We start from the raw sequence: 19,162 nt of genomic DNA on the forward strand, positions 1-19,162 counted from the left end.
GGAGGAAGTGCTAGAAAGCACCGCGGGCGTGCCTCTCCTCTTTGCTTTGGAAGAGCAGTAGTACTCTTGGCAGGGCTGCTCCAGTTCAATTTCTCCAAGGAAGAGGCTCTGAAGGATGCCATGCTTTGATGCACACAAGGACCCGAGGACAGGGCTGGCATATGCTTTTGTCAGCAGCCTGCTGACCTTCTGGCTCAAAGAAGGGCTCACATTCTGAAGGACGAGGATGGCATCTCTCTCTGGCCTTCCTCTCCAGATTTCAGCAGGAGGGACAGTGATATGCAAATTGGGGGCTTTGCCCATCAAATGTCCAATGGCCGCTGCTGACGCCCGTGTCCACCACCCCAGCTGCAGAGCTCTCTGGGGGACAGGGGCCATCTGCAGTGGTGCTCTCCCCCAGGGGGCCCTTGGACGAGGCAGCACACATCTGCAAAAGAGCAGGGTGTTGAAGCAGCTGTTCTGAGACACGGTCCATGGGAACCATCCCAGCATGATCTGGGATCCACAATATGACCTTCTCAACAGTCCTACACCTGCCGCTTGCCTGAACTTTCCATGAGCAGTGGAAGTCGCACACATCCAAGAGACGTGGGCCAGAACTTATTGACGTCATGACCGAATGCGCTAAGATGCCTTAGTTCCTCCACTGAAAAATAAATGACCAGATCTACTTTGGAGGGTTGTTCCAGGGTTCAAAGATCCCTTGCTCATGCAAGTGCTGACACACAGCCCTGCAAGCCAGAAACATGCTTAACATTCCCCTCTGTGGTCCCTTCCCACTTCTTTCCTCCTGGTTCTAGAAGAAGACAGTCCTGGGCATGAATTCTAGATTTCCCTGCCTCACCCCTAGCTGGTTGTAGAAACTTGGGTAAGTTATTAATACTTAACCTTTGTTAAGTCCCAACTTAGTCCTTTGTAAACCAGTGAAAGTTATTCTCTACTTCCCAAAGGGGCTGGCGGGTATAAATGTGCTAAAAATGGAGTGAAACTCTGGGTAGAGGTCCTGACATGGAGTAATCACGCAGAAAGCCAGACCATCTATGTTGCTATCACCACCAGCTATTGTTATTACTACTGTGTCCTTGGTATTATTGTTACTGTCACTTATTATTATTATTTATATCATTTATAAAAGTTACTGTCATTTATTATTATTTAGTCATTCCTTTGCATCTGGCCTCTCATTTTTCTTATCAAGTCCTCTGCAACCAGTGAAAGTTAGTCATTATCTCTTAGAGGGGCTGGCGGCTGTAGATGTGCTGTAGCACTGGGAAACTCAGCTTTTCAGGTAGCGAGCGCTGTTCTAGACCTGGCATAGCTCAAGGTGTAAGACGGAGCCCAGATTCTTGGCAGTTCACGGGACAGGTGGTGTGGAAAGTCACAGACAAAGGCAGATGCAAAGTACTGATAGAAGGTCACTTATGTTGGGCCACGGATGATTCCAGAAGTGCTATGTGGTATCAGAGAGTGAGGGCTCCACATGGGCTGGGATGGTCAAAACAGGCCACGTGAAAGAGGAACTGGCTGAAGCAGACCTTGAAAGATAGTTAAGCTTTAAATGAGAGGACTTCCCTGGTGGTCCAGTGGTTAAGAATCACCTGCCCATGTGGGAGACACAGGTTCCAACCCTGGGCTGGGAAGATCCAACATGCCATGGAGCAGCTGTGCTGTGAATCACAATTGCGAGCCACAGTTACTGAAGCCCACGCTCTAGGGCTGGGGTACGTAAGCACCTGCGCATTGCAAATGCTGAAGCCCTCCCTCTCTAGAGCCCATGTTCCATAACAAGAGAAGATAATGCGATGAGAAGCCTGAACACCACAAGGAAGAGGAGCCCCTGCTCACCTAGAGAAAGCCTGTGCAGAGCAATGAAGACCCAGCACAGTCAAAAATAAATGCTTTTTTTTTTAAAGGTGGATGAATGAAGGATGGTGTTTCCATGTAGAAGAAATGGAAACTTCAAGGTTTGTCTGGGGATTGCAGATGGGTCCATTCTGTCTGGAAGGTTCCTGTCTCTAATAAACCTGTTAAACAACAGGCTGTGAGGAAAAGCTGAGGGAAACAGACTGTGGAATGCCTTACCTGCTAAGACTCTGGGACTTTATACACTGTGGGGAACACGGCGCATAAATATAAATAAATAGAGATCTTTCACAAGCGAGAGATCCCTGAGACCAATATTTATTGTGAATAAATATTTATTGTTAATAAATATTTATTAAATAAATAAATATTTATTGTGAACGCTGGAAAAGGTACTACAAAAGGAAAAGCCTCCAATAAAGATACGTGCAGACTTAATGATTTAAGATGATGTATCACAAAAAGATAAGTATGTCATATTTCACTTCGGGAACAAAAGAAGGGTTACTCTAAAACAAAAAAAATTCTTGGGAGAAGTGTGTCTACTAGAAAGCATGTGGGCTGTGGAGCCTGAAAGCACTGGTCTCACTCCTGTTACACCACTTGGAGGAACGGTTCTTCTGCCTCCCCATCTGTGAAATGAGAACATAGTTCTTACTAGATTATAAGGATTTAATGCCATAACCAAAGTGAATCTGTGTAGACAGCAGTTATTACATGCCAGGCAATGTTCCTTGTGCTCTTTGTGTGCCGTTTTCTAGAATACTCGCAATTGCCAGTTCATCTCCCTATTTTACAGATGAGGAGACTGAGGCAGAGAGAGATTATGGTTGCCCTGGGTCTCACTATGGGTGGAGGCATGAGGATGTGCTAGACTAGAACAGCTCCGACAGGGGGCTCAGTGTCTGCCTGTGGCTGTCTAATTTTAAATTCACTGGAAGTTCAGTGCCCTAGTGCCCTGAGCCGCATCTCCGGGGTTCAGTACAATAGGTGGCGAGGGGCAGTAGTGCCAGGAGGGGCAGTAGGCACCTCCACTGTCACCGAAAGTCCTATCAGAGAACGGATCCGGAGGCCGGCTCTCTACACTGACCCAGTTCTACCTTCTCTGGCACATAAACTGACCACAGCTCCCCAGCGTGTGTCAGTTTCTCTCCTTCCTGCATGGCTCTGCATTACTTTTCTCTTCCCAGACCCCTTGCCCCAGGCAGCTGTGTTGCAGACCTGGGCATCTCCCTGGCAGTAGCCACCATTCCGGAGAGCAGTATCCTGCCAGCAGGCCGGATCTCTCCTAAACTCACATCTCTTTCCCAAGATGGAGACAAATGCAGGCTTCAGGCAAGCATCCCCTTCCACCAGCTGGATGTATGGGTCCAGTTTGGAAAAGGTCTCGGGGCGGGCAGGAGCCCCCCGGGGCAGACTTTGCCGGACCACCCTGGCACAGAAGCTTGCCCCTCAGCATGGGTACCTGTCATGTGCCTCTCTCCATCCATTTCTCCCTGAAAAATGAACACGCTACAAATATATCCTGGCACATGGATCTGGCCAAAGAATTAGGTGAGTTTTAAAAAATATGTGTTTGGGGTGGTGAAGAGGGTAGAAAGCTCTTTTTGGTCTGGTTCTATAGATAACGGGCTTCCCAGGTGGCACAGGGGTAAAAAACCCTCCTACCAGTGCAGGAGACACAAGAGACATGCATTTGATCCCTGCTTTGGGAAGATCCCCTGGAGAAGGAAATGGCAACCCACTAATCCACTTCAGTATTCTTGCCTGAGAAATTTCACGGACAGAGGAGCCTGGCGGGCTATAGTCCATGGGGTCGCAAAGAGTCAGACACAACTGAGAGACTGAGCATGCAGCTTCTATAGACTGTCTAGGTTAATTTTTAAAAGTAAGGATGTTGGGGTGGAGAGTGGGAGGCAAGGGGGTTGCAAAACAAACAAATGAACACACACACACCCCAGAAGGAAAATGCTGTGCACATCTGACATCCAACCTCCTCAGACCCCCATCCTTTGGGCCTGGCTTGAGAAAGTTTACTTCCAGACTTGGAGAAACGAGCATGTGGTTTTGGGGACAGAATCCAATACCGCCGAAGCCGCGGGCTCAGCAAGCTCGACTGGCTGCTGCTTCCTAAGCGTATTATGGTCTCGGAGAGCGAACGCTGTTTACATATTTGACATGTTTCTTGGGTACAGGACATGAAACTAAATTATACAGCAAAGACCATGCTGGCTAAACACCGATGCCCCCACTTAAAAGAACAACAATAATTTTAAAAAATAAAAAGAAGAGAAAATGAAAGGCAAGGATGGAGTTGGGTCTTGAGGGAGCCTGAGTAGACGGCAAGGAAGGAGGGAAGGGGTCTGGTCCTGAAGGGAGGAGGAGAGAGGGACGATGTGGAGAATACAGACAGCAAGATGGGAGAGGGGTGGGCTGAGAGGTGCAAGAAAGACAAAGGCCTCGGGATCGCAGGAGGGGCTGTGGTGTGAACTGGCCCGGCCGAGTCTGCTCTCCACAGAGAGCCAGTGGAAGCCGCCCCAAACCACAAAGCCTGGCTTGTTCTTGGGCTGCAAGACAGGAGTCGACTGGCAAGCGAGAGCCTTCTCTGCTCCACGAAGCACCTTCCTGGTAACCCGTGCGTGTCTGCTGCACAGGCCAGCACTCCCTTCCCCGTCAAAGCATGTGTCTCTAACAATAACTCCACGTGCCTGCATACCACAGCTGTTTGCCCAAGTTTTTCTTTCCTTCTTAGAAGTACCTGTGTCAGGGTTCCCTGTCCTCCAAGGACAACACAGATGACTTGAGGATAGTGGTTGAACTCTTCATCTCAGCCTCGACTCCCTGCTGAAAAGGATGTTCTAGACATAGTGAAAGATTGAAGGCCAGAGGCAAAGGGGACGGCAGAGGATGAGATGGTTGGTGGCATCTCCGACTCCACGGACATGAGTTTGAGCAAGCTCCGTGGGTTGGTGACGGACAGGGAAGCCTAGTGTGCTGCAGTCCATGGGGTCGCAAAGAGCTGGACACGACTGAATGGAGATATAGTAGGTTCACAATAAGACTATAGTGGGTTTTGAATCCAAGTATCAGAATTGCTTTCTAACAGATAGGGATTGAGGGGTTTAGGGAAGTTATTTCATGACAGCTGAATCTTGAGTGAAATAAGACCAAGAGACTCTCAAAGTCTCTCTCTGCTTAGATTTCCGTAGTCCTAAAGAGTGTTTCTTTAAAAATAACAACACAGAACACAATATTTCCTCATTGGATCCCTCAGTTGCTAAAACTCCATGGACAGAAAGAAGCACTTCTTTAAAAAGGTTTTAGCTGCTAGCAGAAGGGAAACTACACATGTGGATCACCTGTCTTGTCCTTGATCAACGCCCGCCATAGGAATGCTGTCACTCCTGTTTATAGATTGGGTACAGGCAAGGAGAACCGGCTTGCTTGGAGGGACAGAGTTGGTCATGGGTGACCCTGGAATCAGAAGCCAGGTTGAGCTGATCCTAAACCTCATTTTTTTCCTATAAAACTCTCATCACTCAAAGTTGGGAAGGCACAGTCATAGTGTCTAGCATTTATAGGTTTGAATAAAGCTTGAAACAGTGAATGACTTAAGAAGGGAGCAAAGAAGAGAGGTGGAGGAGAGTCTGGTGGAGACCCTCACTGGAGTCATGAAAAATTTGATAGATTTAAAGTCCGCCCCCCGCCCCACCAACCCACGTTTCCATGTCAAATCCAGGATGTTATAGCCACCAGGGCAAGGGGGTCCTTTCTGATGCAGGAACTGGCTTTTAGTCTTCTGGAGGGATTTTGGGTGCCCCACAACAATGCGACAGACTGTAACAGGCCATAGGATTAGCTGTTTTGTCTCCTTAGATGACTCACACATGTGCTCTTGAAAAATTACTCAGAAACCACCAGAAGAAAGCAGATCCCTTGGGTACTTGGGAAAACTGCTTGGAATCCTCTCTGACATTTTGGCGCATCCCCTTGGCCTCCCGCTTCTCCCACCACCAGCGGATGCTGTCGCATTTCACCAGTGAGAAGACATGAAGGGACACGTCTCAGCAGGGACCTCAGCACTGGGTACTGAGCCCACAGTTGCCACCCCCTGCCCCAGCCCTTTGCCAATACAAGCATCAGCAGAGAATGGCTCATCCATGCAAAATGTCGACATGGGGCTGTTTCAATGCAATACCAGTAGCTGGTGCAAGAAGAGAAAGAAGTAGAAGAAAGTGTGGCACGGGCAAGACCGTCCACCTCCCGCATGCACGGAAGGCAGCTCTTCATTCTGAGACGAGAAGCAAAACCTCTGAGTTTCATAAGGTGCTTCAAACTCCTCTTTCAGGCGGTGCTCCTAGAGGTCAGTCCTCATCCTCAAATAAGCATCTGACCTGTTGGTGCCCAGCTCAGAACCTCAGAGAAGCTCCTCTTTGCACTTGGAATAAAGTGTAGGGACTTCCCTTGTCCAGTGGTTAAGACTCTACGTGCCCAGGGCAGGGGGCCTGAGTGCAATCCCTGACCGGGGAGCTAGATCCTCCAGCCACTGAGAGTCTGTGTGCACAACTAAAGACCCCATATGTCCCAGTAACGACCCAAGATCCTGGGTGCCACAACTGAGACCTCGAGCATAAACAAATGGTGAAGTCTAAATTTCAAGCATCTGAAGGCAGTTCCCACACCACTTTCAGAGCCCATCTCTCTTGACATCCCCTGGATCTCATTTTTTACTTCCCCCTGAATTTCTTATTGACCTTTTGTTGGACGCCTGTCTCCCTGTCTCTCTGTCTCTCTGACGTGATCTTCCTTTCAACACCCTTCTACTACCCCAGATTAGCCTTCCAGTTACAGCTCGGTGATCACACGCAGAGGAAATATTCACTCACCCTCCCCTTGGCTCCTCGGTCCCAGCACGTCCTACCCTGCACCATGGGTGCCAGTGGAAAGATCTCTTGCCCTTATGTCAGAGAGCCCAGTGGATTTCTGCTCCCTTCCTCTGGACACAAGGACGCAGGAGGCGCAGATGAATGGTCCTTGCATTCTGGGCCTACGACTCGGTGGCGGCAGGGAGCGCGCGTCTCTTGCGATTCCCTTACCGACATCTCAAGGCTTCTCAGGTAGAGCACGTGCTTTCGTGACAGACCTGCGAATGGAGCGGTCTCCCCTTCCACCTACAACTGTCCTGCTGGTGTTTTCCTTCACGTTCTTTCCCACAACCCATTAATAATTAGCCACGGAGCCAAAAATCTACACTCAGGGTTCAGCGATTTGAAACATTTCCTGAGCTTCTCCCATATTTTCATAAACGTGTTTTAAGTGACTTTCTGGAAAGGGCAACACTTAACCTGAAAGAATGACTGCCCCTAGGTCGAGATGTTGGTGGCATGGCAGAAACAGTGGGGCCATACTGGGGGTCCTGGGGAGGGGGGTTCCCACTTTCCTCGAGACCCTTGAATGCACCCTAGGCAAGAAAACACGCAAATGGCAGGCTTCTGCGTCTGTTCTCCTGTGTCAGCCATGGAAGCGGGCATGAGCTGACTTGTTCTGCACCCAGGCTCCTGTGACGAACCCTGCAACCGGAATCCTGGTTCTGCCACGGTCTCTTAGAAGGGTGTGCCCCCCAAACTAGTCAGTCCCTCGGCTCTCAGAGCCTTACTGTCCCAATCTGTTAGATGAGAGCAGCAATTCCTACTTTTGCAGTAGCTTAAGTAGGATTCAAGGAATTTGATGCGGAGCCTAGCTGAACTTGGAAAATATTATTTTTATAATTTGTCCAGGACCTTCTGAAAGTGGGCAAAGGACTTTTCCATCCCTACACGCTGGCTTCCATCCCTGCTGGCTGAGTAAGCTGATAGCAGTGCGGTTTCTTCCTCAGGGAAACTCCCTCTGAATCTCAGACTCTTGGGTCTTGGCTGCTATTTCTAGCTGGACACACCCCTCCCATGGAATAGTGAGCACTGTAAGGGCTACGAAAGGACCAGCGCTTCTCCGGAGTTTTGCAAAGTGCCTGCTCTAGCCCTGAGTGTGCAGGAAACATTTGTGAATGCAACTCTGCTTATTCACAAAACCAAATGCTGACTGAGCTTCCGTGCTGCATGGCTCACTGGAATGAGGGTGCAGAGAGGAGGCCTGACACGAACCGAAGACGGAATTAACACGCACTACCCGATACATGGGAAATGAACAAAACAACCACCTTGACAAACAGTGCTAAACTTTTTCTCCGCATTCACTCCCTTAATCCCCACCAAACAGATGCCACCATACTCTCTTTCCAGAAGAGAAAGCTGAGGTTCCTGGAGGAATAACGGGCTCAAAATTCCCAAATAAAAAGAAAAGCTATGAGGGCAGGGCCACCTCTGCACGACTTCCACTTGACCCCACAGATGTCTGTGTTTTCTACCTGCTTACATTCCTCAGGGCAGGATCCCTTCATATGTCCATTTAGTCAAATGCATAAGTCAACAAATCCATCAAGACAAATTGTGATTTGTATTTTAATAGAGGCACACCATGTTCTGGATATGCCAAGGAACAGGTAATAGCGATTCTCAGTGAGGTGGCAAAGGATCGATATGTCTAATCATGGGTCAGTGGATGCAAAGTCAGAATCAGTCACAAAGGAAGGCGAGATGCCCAGGGCTTCCTGTGTGACCACCAGCTCAGCCTGAGTGCCTTGTGATGGCAGCTTACTGCATCATAGGCACTCCATCTCATTGCAGATAGCGCTCGTTCTAAGCAAGGTTGTCTTTACTTTGGCTCTGAAACTACAGCCCTGGAAATGCTTAGTTTAAATGTTGCCCTCAAAGGATCAACCAAGTAAATTGGTTGGTTGACTGCAGGTCCATAATCCCTGGGAGAGCACTGTGCATTCCGATAGCCTTTGCATCTCCACCACCTCCAGTGCGGGAGGAGGAAGGGGACTGTTTGGACAGGAGGAACCTGGCTTGGGTAGAAATGCAGTGGGGGGCAGGGGGGGTGCAGGATGAAGGAATCTCTGCAGCTCACTTTGGCAGCCTGTGGTGTAAAGCACCGGAGAAAGGTGAGACCTGGAAACCAAATGAGAACAAGACGGGATCTTTGCAAACACTTAAACCAAACTGTGCTGAGTTTCCCAGAAGAGAGATAACTCTGTACTTTCAACTTGTTCCATTTTTGTTCTGTCTCAGGGACCTTTTGAATTCCAGCAGGGCTGGGAAGGTGCACAGCCAAAACATCCCAAGAATGTCTCTTGTTATAGGATGTTCAGCCCGATGCGCACAGCCAGGGAGGTGTGATGCTTCTGATAACATTTGGATATTAGACTCGATGTTCGGGCGGAGGAGCTTAGTGCTAACCAAATTTGGGCATCTTATTTGAGGGGGATGGACAAGCAAGACTGGGGACTTTGAGAAGTGCAGCGTTCACGCAAAAATGGAAATGAAAATTTTAATCATTTTCTAGACTCATCTAACACAGAGAGGGTGCTGTCTCCGCAGTAGCCACAGTGACAGCCTGCCTGCTGACTCTGGCAGGGCTAGGCCTCTCGAGAGCATCCTCACATTATGGTCTTGCAAATTTACAAGGTCAAGGTTGGGTCTCCTTCTTCTGTGGTTTCTTCCATGGGCTCCAGCACAGAGCAAGGAACATAACTCCAATCAGTTCAGTTCAGTTCAGTCGCTCAGTCGTGTCCGACTCTTTGCAACCCCATGAATCGCAGCACGCCAGGCCTCCCTGTCCATCACCAACTCCCGGAGTTCACTCACGTCCATCGAGTCAGTGATGCCATCCAGCCATCTCATCCTCTGTCGTCCCCTTCTCCTCTTACCCCAATCCCTCCAAGCATCAGAGTCTTTTCCAATGAGTCAACTCTTCCCATGAGATGGCCAAAGTACTGGAGTTTCAGCCTCAGCATCATTCCTTCCAAAGAAATCCCAGGGCTGATCTCCTTCAGAATGGACTGGTTGGATCTCCTTGCAGTCCAAGGGACTCTCAAGAGTCTTCTCCAACACCACAGTTCAAAAGCATCAATTCTTCGGTACTTAGCTTTCTTTGCAGTCCAACTCTCACATCCATACATGACCACTGGAAAGACCATAGCCTTAACTAGATGGACCTTTGTTGGCAAAGTAATGTCTCTGCTTTTCAATATGCTATCCAGGTTAGTCATAACTTTCCTTCCAAGGAGTAAGCATCTTTTAATTTCATGGCTGCAGTCACCATCTGCAGTGATTTTGGAGCCCAGAAAAATAAAGTCTGACACTGTTTCCACTGTTTCCCCATCTATTTCCCATGAAGTGATGGGACCAGATGCCATGATCTTCGTTTTCTGAATGTTGAGTTCTAAGCCAACTTTTTCACTCTCCTCTTTCACCTTCATCAAGAGGCTTTTTAGTTCCTCTTCACTTTCTGCCATAAGGGTGGTGTCATCTGCATATGTGAGGTTATTGATATTTCTCCCGGCAATCTTGATTCCAGCTTGTGCTTGTTCCAGCCCAGCGTTTCTCATGATATACTCTGCATATAAGTTAAATAAGCAGGGTGACAATATACAGCCTTGACGTACTCCTTTTCCTATTTGGAACCAGTCTGTTGTTCCATGTCCAGTTCTAACTGTTGCTTCCTGACCTGCATACAAATTTCTCAAGAGGCAGGTGAGGTGGTCTGGTATTCCCATCTCTTTCAGAATTTTCCACAGTTTATTGTGATCCACATAAACACCTGCATTTATCATTTTTGCAGCATCAGGGGAAATACAGAGACTAGGACAATACTGACTTATAAAGAAGAAACGGACATGACTGTGGTCATTTCATCACTCTCCAAGTGGATAGAGTGTCCCAGTGAACACCAGGGTACCAGCAACAAGGATGCCTGGACAGAGTGGGACCAGCCTGAACTCAAGCTGTGGGCAGTGCCTGGGAGATTTCTGCTGTTGCTGTTCATAAGCTAAGTTGTGTCTGACTCTTTGTGACCCCATGGACTGCAGCACACCAGGCTTCCCTGTCCTTCACAAACTCCTGAAGTTTGCTGAAACTCATGTCCATTGAGGTGGTGATACCATCCAACCATGTCATCCTCCGTCGCCCCCTTCTCCTCCTGCCCTCAATCTTTCCCAGCATCACGGTCTTTTCCAATGAGTTGGCTCTTCGCATCAGGTGGCCAAAGAATTGGAGCTTCAGCTTCAGCATCAATCCTTCCAATGAATATTCAGGGTTGATTTCCTTCAGGATTGACTGGTTTGATCTCCTTGCTGTCCAAGAGACTCTCAAGAGTCTTCTCCAGCACCATAGTTTGAAAGCATCAGTTCTTTGGTGCTCAGCCTTCCTGATGGTCCAACTCTCACATACCTACAAAACTACTGGAAAAACCATAGCTGTGACTAGATGGACCTTTGTCAGCAAAGTGATTTCTCTGCTTTGTAATCTGCTGTCTAGGTTTGTCATAGCTTTCCTTCCAAGGAGCATGCATCTTTTACTTCATGGCTGAAGTCACTGTCTGCAGTGACTGTTGGAGCCCAAGGAAATAAAATCGGTCACTGCTTCCGCTTTATCCCTTCCATTTGTCATGAATTAATGAGATCGGATGCTATGATCTTAAGCTTTTTGAATGTTGAGTTTTCGGCCAGCTTTTTCACTCTCCTCTTTTACCCTCATCAAGGGGCTTTTTAGTTCCTCCTCAAGCACCTCATGGAGTGTGCATGGTACCACCAACACAAAGATCTATCCATCATGGCTCTTTCCACCTGATTCACAGTGACATTTTTCAGGAACCCGGCTACACCCAGTTCCTGAACAAGACCACACATTCACACACTCCCAGTATCGTCTTCCAGGAGAACCTTTCCATCCTAAATTTCCCACTATGGGCTGTGTGACCTTGGGGAAACCACTCCACGTCTCAGTTTCTCCAAGGTAAGTAGTAATTCTTCCCTTGAAGAATGGCAAGGGGGTTGGGGCCCAGCTCCATGGCTGGTGGACCTCGACAACCACTGGTTCCCTCCCCACTCTCCTCCCTGTGCTTCGGGATCACTGTCTGGACCTGGGCTGCTGGATCTGCAAGGCCTGTTCCTGGAGGATGCTCGCGTGTGTGTGCCTGTCTGAGTGTGTGTAAAACAGACAGAGAGAGAGAGGAGGAGGAGGAAAGTGGAGGAGGAATGCATAATTGGGTTAAGGGAAGGGAAGGTGCTCACAGTGCACCTAAGAAGCCCACAGCCCCCTCTCTCAGGCCATCAGCCTCTTGCCTGGAGGCCCTGACAGGGTGAAAATTAACCACCAGCCTCCTCTAGTCACCGCGCAGGGTGATGACGGCCACGGCCACACTTCCTCCTCTTCTCCGCTGTCAGGAGGGAGCCGTGTCTACACTCCAGGAAGAGGCTCGACGCAGTCACGCAGGCTGTGCGTGTGGTGTCTGCGTGTGCGCATGTCGGCCCACGCACAATGGGGTTGGTGTGGGAATGGCTTCCAGGCACTCGCTTTGAGACAGGGAATCGGGGGGACTTTTGTTCTGCCGGCCCCCAGACCCCCCGTCCAGCCCTGCACCAGGCGGTATACACCTCCCCACCCCTGACCCTGTATCCTCCAGTGAGCTGATCTCATTATGGCAAATTTAGTTACAGCTGAAGTCTCCTTGTAACAAAGATTATGTCCAAGCCCAGAGTAATGGAACCTAGTCGATTTCATTAAAATAAAATTGGTTACAATGAATAATTCAATAGGATGATTTTGTTTCCTCATCTCCTCTTTGTAGATCGAAGAGCGAGTATTTATAATGATTTTTTAAAATTGGATTGTTGTTTAGGAAGAGATAATCACCCATGATTCCTGACAGCACCCCCCCTTCCCAGACTGGAATAATTGCCGGGGCGAAGTCTCTTTTCAAATGCTAAGACTGGAAAATTCTTTCTCTCCTTTTCTCACATTAGTAGCAATAACCTTTGGTGGTTTTTAAGCACAGCTGTTACCTCAACACTTGGTCATGTGAGATTCTGAGTGCGTTAATAATACCCTTGTTTGAATGATGTTTTTAAAACATTTCTAGAGGCTGGATGGCAGTGTTGCATCTGCAATGCCTGGTTCTATCACTGGTCAGCCCTGTTGTTCCTAAAGCAGGGCACTCCTCATGAGAAAGGTAGCAATGTGAGTGTTTTCTACAATTAATTAAACACACATCGCTTGAACTCCTGGTCTTATCTAAATCTGTGCTTGAAGATGGGGAACAAAGTAAATAAAACCTTAAAACTCTTTTCACAAAATTAGCAGCCTAAGGGGGAAGCCAGACATGGAAACAGGTAATTGGAGTTCAGAGCATGGGTGTCACCCAAAATGAACCTAGCAAGTACAGAGGGGGCAGAATGAGCGTAGGCAAGCATTCATTCATTCATGCACCCAGCTAGCACTGCACACACAAACATTAGGGAATACCTCGCTTACGTTTCTTTCCATCCTCCTCAGAAACAGAGACAAACGAGTACATACAGAATCTGATGCAGGTAAACACAATCGGATAAGTGAACAAATGATCAAATAAACACTGTAAGCGAGGTTAGATTCCTTTGTACCTCTTCCAGTGATTTTCCCTGGGCCCCAGAAGAAGGTCCCATGTCTCTTTCATCTAGAAACCAGGCCCCTCCACCCTCGCCTCACCCCTCCACCGACCATGAGTCAGAGAAGCAATGTTAGAGAGGAATGGGGAGAAATAATGGCTCTCCTGCAAGGCCAGGAGGGAGGCCGGCCTCTGAAACGGCCGTGGGGCGGGGCGGTAGGAAGCGCGGGCGTGTCTCTGGGAAACGGGAGTCTTGGAAGAAGGCAGGTGCACATGGAGCAGGATAATTGGAAAGGGGACTCTGGGGACAGCAGGGCCATCCCTAGAATGACAGAAGCTCTGGTGGCCCCAATGCTCTCCCTCCCTCGACTAAGCTGACAGTCCCTTGGGGAAGAACCCTGGGACATAAATAGTGCATTCGGGAATGAGGAATGAGTCACAGCTTTTGAGTGTTGGGAAGGTCCTTGGAGATCATCCAGTTCAACTACTCTCTAATTTTAAGATGGGGAAAATGGGGCCTGGAGAAGTGGGAAGACTAGTCCAAAGTCACACAGCGCATTCATGATGGAGATACCATATTCATGAAAGCGTGCTGGAGGAGTACGTGACTTGACACCCTCCCCTGTCAAAAGTGAGACTCTCCCTGAGAATTTGTTCTTATACCATTGAATGCCAGTGGTATATCCAAAGGGGAGTGCTTTCCCCAAATATGACTTCTAGTAGGAGACTCAGGACAGTCATTACCCCTACTGTGCTAATGTTCCTTGCCCTTAAAAACTCCAAATCCAATTGCTGACAAACAAGTCTCGTGAGACCTCAGAATGACATTTGGCTGTTGGCAGCAACATGGATGGATCTAGAGATCATCGTACGCTGTCTAGGTTTGTCAAAGCTTTCCAGGAGGTCAACTCAGTCACTCCTAAAGGAAATCAACGCTGAATATTCATTGGAAGGACTGATGCGGAAGCTCCAATACTTTGGCCACCTGATGTCATGAGCTGACTCATTGGAAAATACCCTAATGCTGGGAAAGGTTGAAGGCAAAAGGAGAAGAGGGCAACAGAGGATGAGATGGTTGGATGGGATCACTGACTCAATGGATATGAATTCAAACAAACTGTGGGAAATAGTGAAAGTCAGGGAAGCCTGGAGTGCTGTAGTCCACAGGGTTGCAAAGAGTCGGACACGACTTAGCGACTGAACCACAACAGAGGCATGGTCAAGTGGCCATGTCCAACGACACTGCCTTTGTGATGGGCAACCTTGAGGGGCAGAGCAGCGATTTAGAATGTCTGCAGGAAGTGTCGCACACGCTGGGCGCCTACCTGGGACGCTGCTGGTTGGCCGATGATGACCCAGCCTGGGCACTGCTGGTCTTGGTGGGACACTGTAGCATTGGATGCCCACTGATCCAGGAACCCCTGGGGCGTGTAGACACCACAGTCCTTGATGCTGGTTTTTTGTTCAAACTCCTCACATACCCCATCACCATCATGGAAATAGCACCGGCTGGGCTCATCTGCGGGAGACAGACATAGAAGGGACAGACAGATCAGTGTTTGTTCTTTGGCCCTGGCTGCCACCAGCAGTTATGGAATCAGATACACAGAACCATCAGCACGGTCAAGCCCACCACTGATGGTCACCACTGACTGTTACTCAGGCTGTGAGTCACTAAGGGTCACCATTGACTGCTATTTACAATGGAGATCTTGCCATAGGAGGCAACACTGGTGAACGTGGAGGACATCACACGAAGGTCAAACACCATGTGATCCCACTTACATGACACATATAAAACAAAGGCGCAGAAGGAGAGAGTAGAATGGGGGCTGCCAGGGGCTGGAAGGAGCGGGGGTTGAGATTTCAAATCCACTGTTCAAACGGTATAAAGCTTTGTTAAGCAAGATGAAGAAGTTCTAGCGACCTGAGGTTCAGCACTGTGATGACAGATTAAAAAAAGCTGTATGTACACTTACAATTTAAGAGGGTAGATCTTGTATTATGTGATTTTTACTACATAACACACACACGCACATTAACAAAGACTTCCACCTTCATACCTCTTGTGAGCCCCACAGTAACCTTGTGAGAAAGATATTATTTAAAGTATTGGTTTAGTCTTCTCAATTGGGAAACCGAAATCCTGCAAGTCTTAAATAACTTGCCCAAGGTCATGAAATGTGTTCATGCCGGATCCTGATTTTAAACTCGGGCTTTCACTGTCCAAGTTCTAGGTACATTATCTGCCACCGCAGCACTTCGTAGTCTTAAACTGACTATTTTGACTATTTAACTGTAAATAGGATTACAGTCTGACATAGAGTGAACTGTTATATGAGAGCCTCTGGCTTCAGTCCCAGGTCTGCAACTAAATTGCTCTGTTCCTTTAGACAAATCTCTTTCCCTCTTCTGGGCTCAATCATCATTGAAGGGGGTGAAACTGCTGAAACTCCAGGAGCCCTTCCTGTCTAAGGTGCTATCTTCTAGATATTTGCTGGATATCTTAGGGATTTCAGTTAAAGGCCAAGTGAGTTCTGAAGCTCCTATGTAACTCAAATCATAGCCAGGAGTTCTGCTTGGGACAGTTTAAAGCTGCAGCTGGCTGCAATGATGCTCACTGAGCTGCAAGAACAAAACTCAAGGGAAGCAGAGTCAGCTGGATGCCTTCTTTCTTTTTTTTAAATTTTTTTAATTTTTAATTTTTATTGGGCTATAGTCAATCCAGTGGGAAAGACCCTGATGCTGGGAAAGATTGAGGGCAGGAGGAGAAGGGGACGACAGAGGATGAGATGGTTGATGGCATCACCGACTCAATGGACATGAGTTTGAGCAAACTCTGGGAGATAGTGAGGGACCAGGAAGCCTGGCGTGCTGCAGTCCATGGGGTCACAGAGTCAGATGTGACCTAACAACTAAACAACATGGTCGATTAACAGTGTTGTGATAGTTTCAGGTGAACAGCTACACATACACATGGAGAGCTGGATGCCTTCTAGCAGGTAGGACCTGCACAGCACACGCTTCTTGGTGTTTCAGAATAGAATAATACAAGGAGAAATCTGGAGGCACCTGTCCAAAACCAATCATCTCGCCCATCTTTTGGGCAAGATGAATGTCAGGTACACTTTCCCAATTCCTCTAGGAAAGCTAAGTACTCCCTCCTGTGTGGGTTCCTATTTTACAAAGATCCCCATCATAATCCGCCTGCAATTTGCCTGAATCCTCCTGCAATGCGGGACACCTGGGTTCAATCCCTGGGTTGGGAAGATCCTCTGGCAAAGGGAAAAGCTACCCACTCCAGTATTCTGGCCTGGAGAATTCCATAGACATTATAGTCCATGGGGTCACAAAAAGTTGGACACGACTGAGCGACTTTCACTTCACTTCACCTTAATACTCAACCCGTGTATTACCATCACATTCTCATGTAGCAGCTCCTTCAAATAGTACACTTGGAGAGTGAGAGAGAATGTTAGTGTAAATTCTACCCAGGCAAGGGGCACCTATCCTGAGAAAATCTAAATATCGCAGAACCTGTGGTCACCCTGAGAATGCTGCTTGATCTAGGACATTCTTCCCTGATTCACTCTGAAAGAATAGCGAGTGAAGCCTCATTTAAAACCAGGGTTTGGTTTCTGCCCCTCGTACTCAGGAGAGGTGTGTGTGTGTTAGTTGCTCAGTCGTGTCCGACTCTTTGTTACTCCATAGACTGCGGCCTGCCAGTTTCCTCTGTCCATGGGATTTCTCAGGCAAGAATACTGGAATGGGCTGCCATTCCCTTCTCCAGGAGATCTTCGCAACCCAGGGATCGAACTCAGTTCTCCTGCACTTCAAGCAGATTCTTTACTGTCTGAGCCACCAGGGAAACTCATATTAGGTATGTAACTTTGCACAATCAGCTTCACTTCTCACCCTCTGGCTTCCCATCTTTTAGTACAGAAACCAGCAAGGACAACCTCTCAAGATAGCCACACAACTTTCATAAGAAATGGACATAAACACACAGTGTATACCTTAAAATAATGGTCAAGAGAGAAAATACTCTTCTCGTAAGGGTTTAATTTATTCCTAAGTGGCTGAATTGAATCAGCTTGTAAAATCAGTATTCATTTGAAACACTTTCAAGAGGCATTCCCCCAAATGGAAAGAGCCTGGGTCAAGTAGAAATAAGCCTTGAATTTCTGTGATGCTGACTATCTGAAAAAAGGAATCATTGAATTCAGGGGCAGCAGAATTTTTGAGCCCCTTCCAAGCTCCAAAATCCCTTGTTTATTTCTGCAAACAGTTTACATGGTGAAATACTATCAAAAGAGCCAGAATAAATCAATCCATTATAATTCAATTATTTAAGGATGAGTTTGAGCCAGCTGAGGACTCCAGTGACCAGTAGCATGCCTGGCAGTTCAAGTACAGAAAGAATACAGGCTCAGCACTTCTCAGTAGCTCCAACCTCTTGGTGAATGTGGCCAACTCACATATAATAAAACTCACCCTGATCTGAGAGTGACAAGTCATCCATCCAGACTTTACTCTTTAGCAACCCAATAAAGGGAACTGCATAGGGCATAGGTTTTGGGCATCAGGCAAAGCTAGGTTCAAGACTCTTGAGAGTCCCTTGACAGCAAGGACATCAAACTAGTCAATCCCGAAGGAAATCAACTCTGAATATTCATTGGAGGAATTGATACTGAAGCTCCAATACTTTGGCCACCTTATGTGAAGAGCCTACTCACTGGAAAAGACCCTGGTGTTGGGAAAGATTGAATGCAAGAGCAAAAGGGGATGACAGAGGATGAGATGGTTGGATGGCATCATCAACTCAATAGACATGAGTTTGAGGAATCTCTGGGAGATAGTGAAGGACAGGGAAGCCTGGTGTGCTGCAGTCCATGGGGTCACAAAGAGTCAGACATGACTTTGCAATTGAACAACAACAAAGCTAGCTTCAAGTGCTAACTCTGCCATGCATAAGTGCCACAGGGCTTAAATAACCTAACCTCTCTGAACTTCATTTCCCTCATTCAAAAAGAATGGATAATAATCTCTATCCAGCGTTATTGCAAAGGTTTCATGTGATGAGGTGTACCATCCCAGTCCCTTCACCCATTTTATTGAACGGAAAACTGAAAACCATAGCAGGAAAGAGGTAAGGCATTTGCCTCCAGACAACAGAGCCAGTTGGTGGAGGACTAGAAGCAGGAGCCTGGACTTTCTATATCAAGCAGAGAGATCTTCCGCTGCACATCTTATCTACAGGATCATGAAGGCACACCCCCTTGAGGATAAGGTCCTGAGGTTGTCTGACTCTTGGTACCACCTCCCTTCTCCTCTAATATGAAGACAAATAGGGTGAGATTATGATGGTAAGATTGCACATGATCTGCTTTCTAGGGTCATTGATTTATTTCCTCAAAGAGACCGCAGAGTGGCAGGAATTGGAGCTAGAGTCGAGTTCTTATGAAGGCTGGTTCCTTCCTGATTATGTGGAAGACCTCAATCTGTCTGTCTGCTTAGAGCTAGTGCATCCTGCAGGCTCTGGAGGAGAGGCAGAGGCAGACACAGGTAGGGCAATAGGCACTTAGATAGGCAGTGGTCCGTAGCAGGAGGATAGTAGATAGATAGATAGGCAAGGGGAGCGTTTAAAGAGAGAGAGGGAATGAGGCTAAAGAGGGGAGGAAGAGAGAGAGGGAGAGATGGGGGAGAGGGAGGGACGGGGGAGGGAGGTGATTTTGTTTCCTCATCTCCTCTTTGTAGATCGAAGAGCGAGTATTTA

General features: G+C 47.8%; 1 protein-coding gene across 1 annotated transcript in view; it reads right to left on the reverse strand.

The window, feature by feature from the left end:
- PAPPA (pregnancy-associated plasma protein A, pappalysin 1) overlaps positions 1 to 19,162 on the reverse strand; it is a gene marked incomplete at its 5' end in the record, with an annotated part of 265,764 nt that overhangs the window by 95,869 nt on the left and 150,733 nt on the right. Inside the window, one exon of the mRNA XM_010835189.1 lies at positions 14,712 to 14,905. Coding sequence (XP_010833491.1) covers positions 14,712 to 14,905 — 194 coding nt within the window. The remainder of the gene's footprint in view (positions 1 to 14,711; positions 14,906 to 19,162) is intronic.

Source organism: Bison bison, unplaced genomic scaffold (assembly GCF_000754665.1).
Source record: "Bison bison bison isolate TAMUID 2011002044 unplaced genomic scaffold, Bison_UMD1.0 scf7180017864039, whole genome shotgun sequence".
NCBI lineage: Eukaryota > Metazoa > Chordata > Mammalia > Artiodactyla > Bovidae > Bison > Bison bison.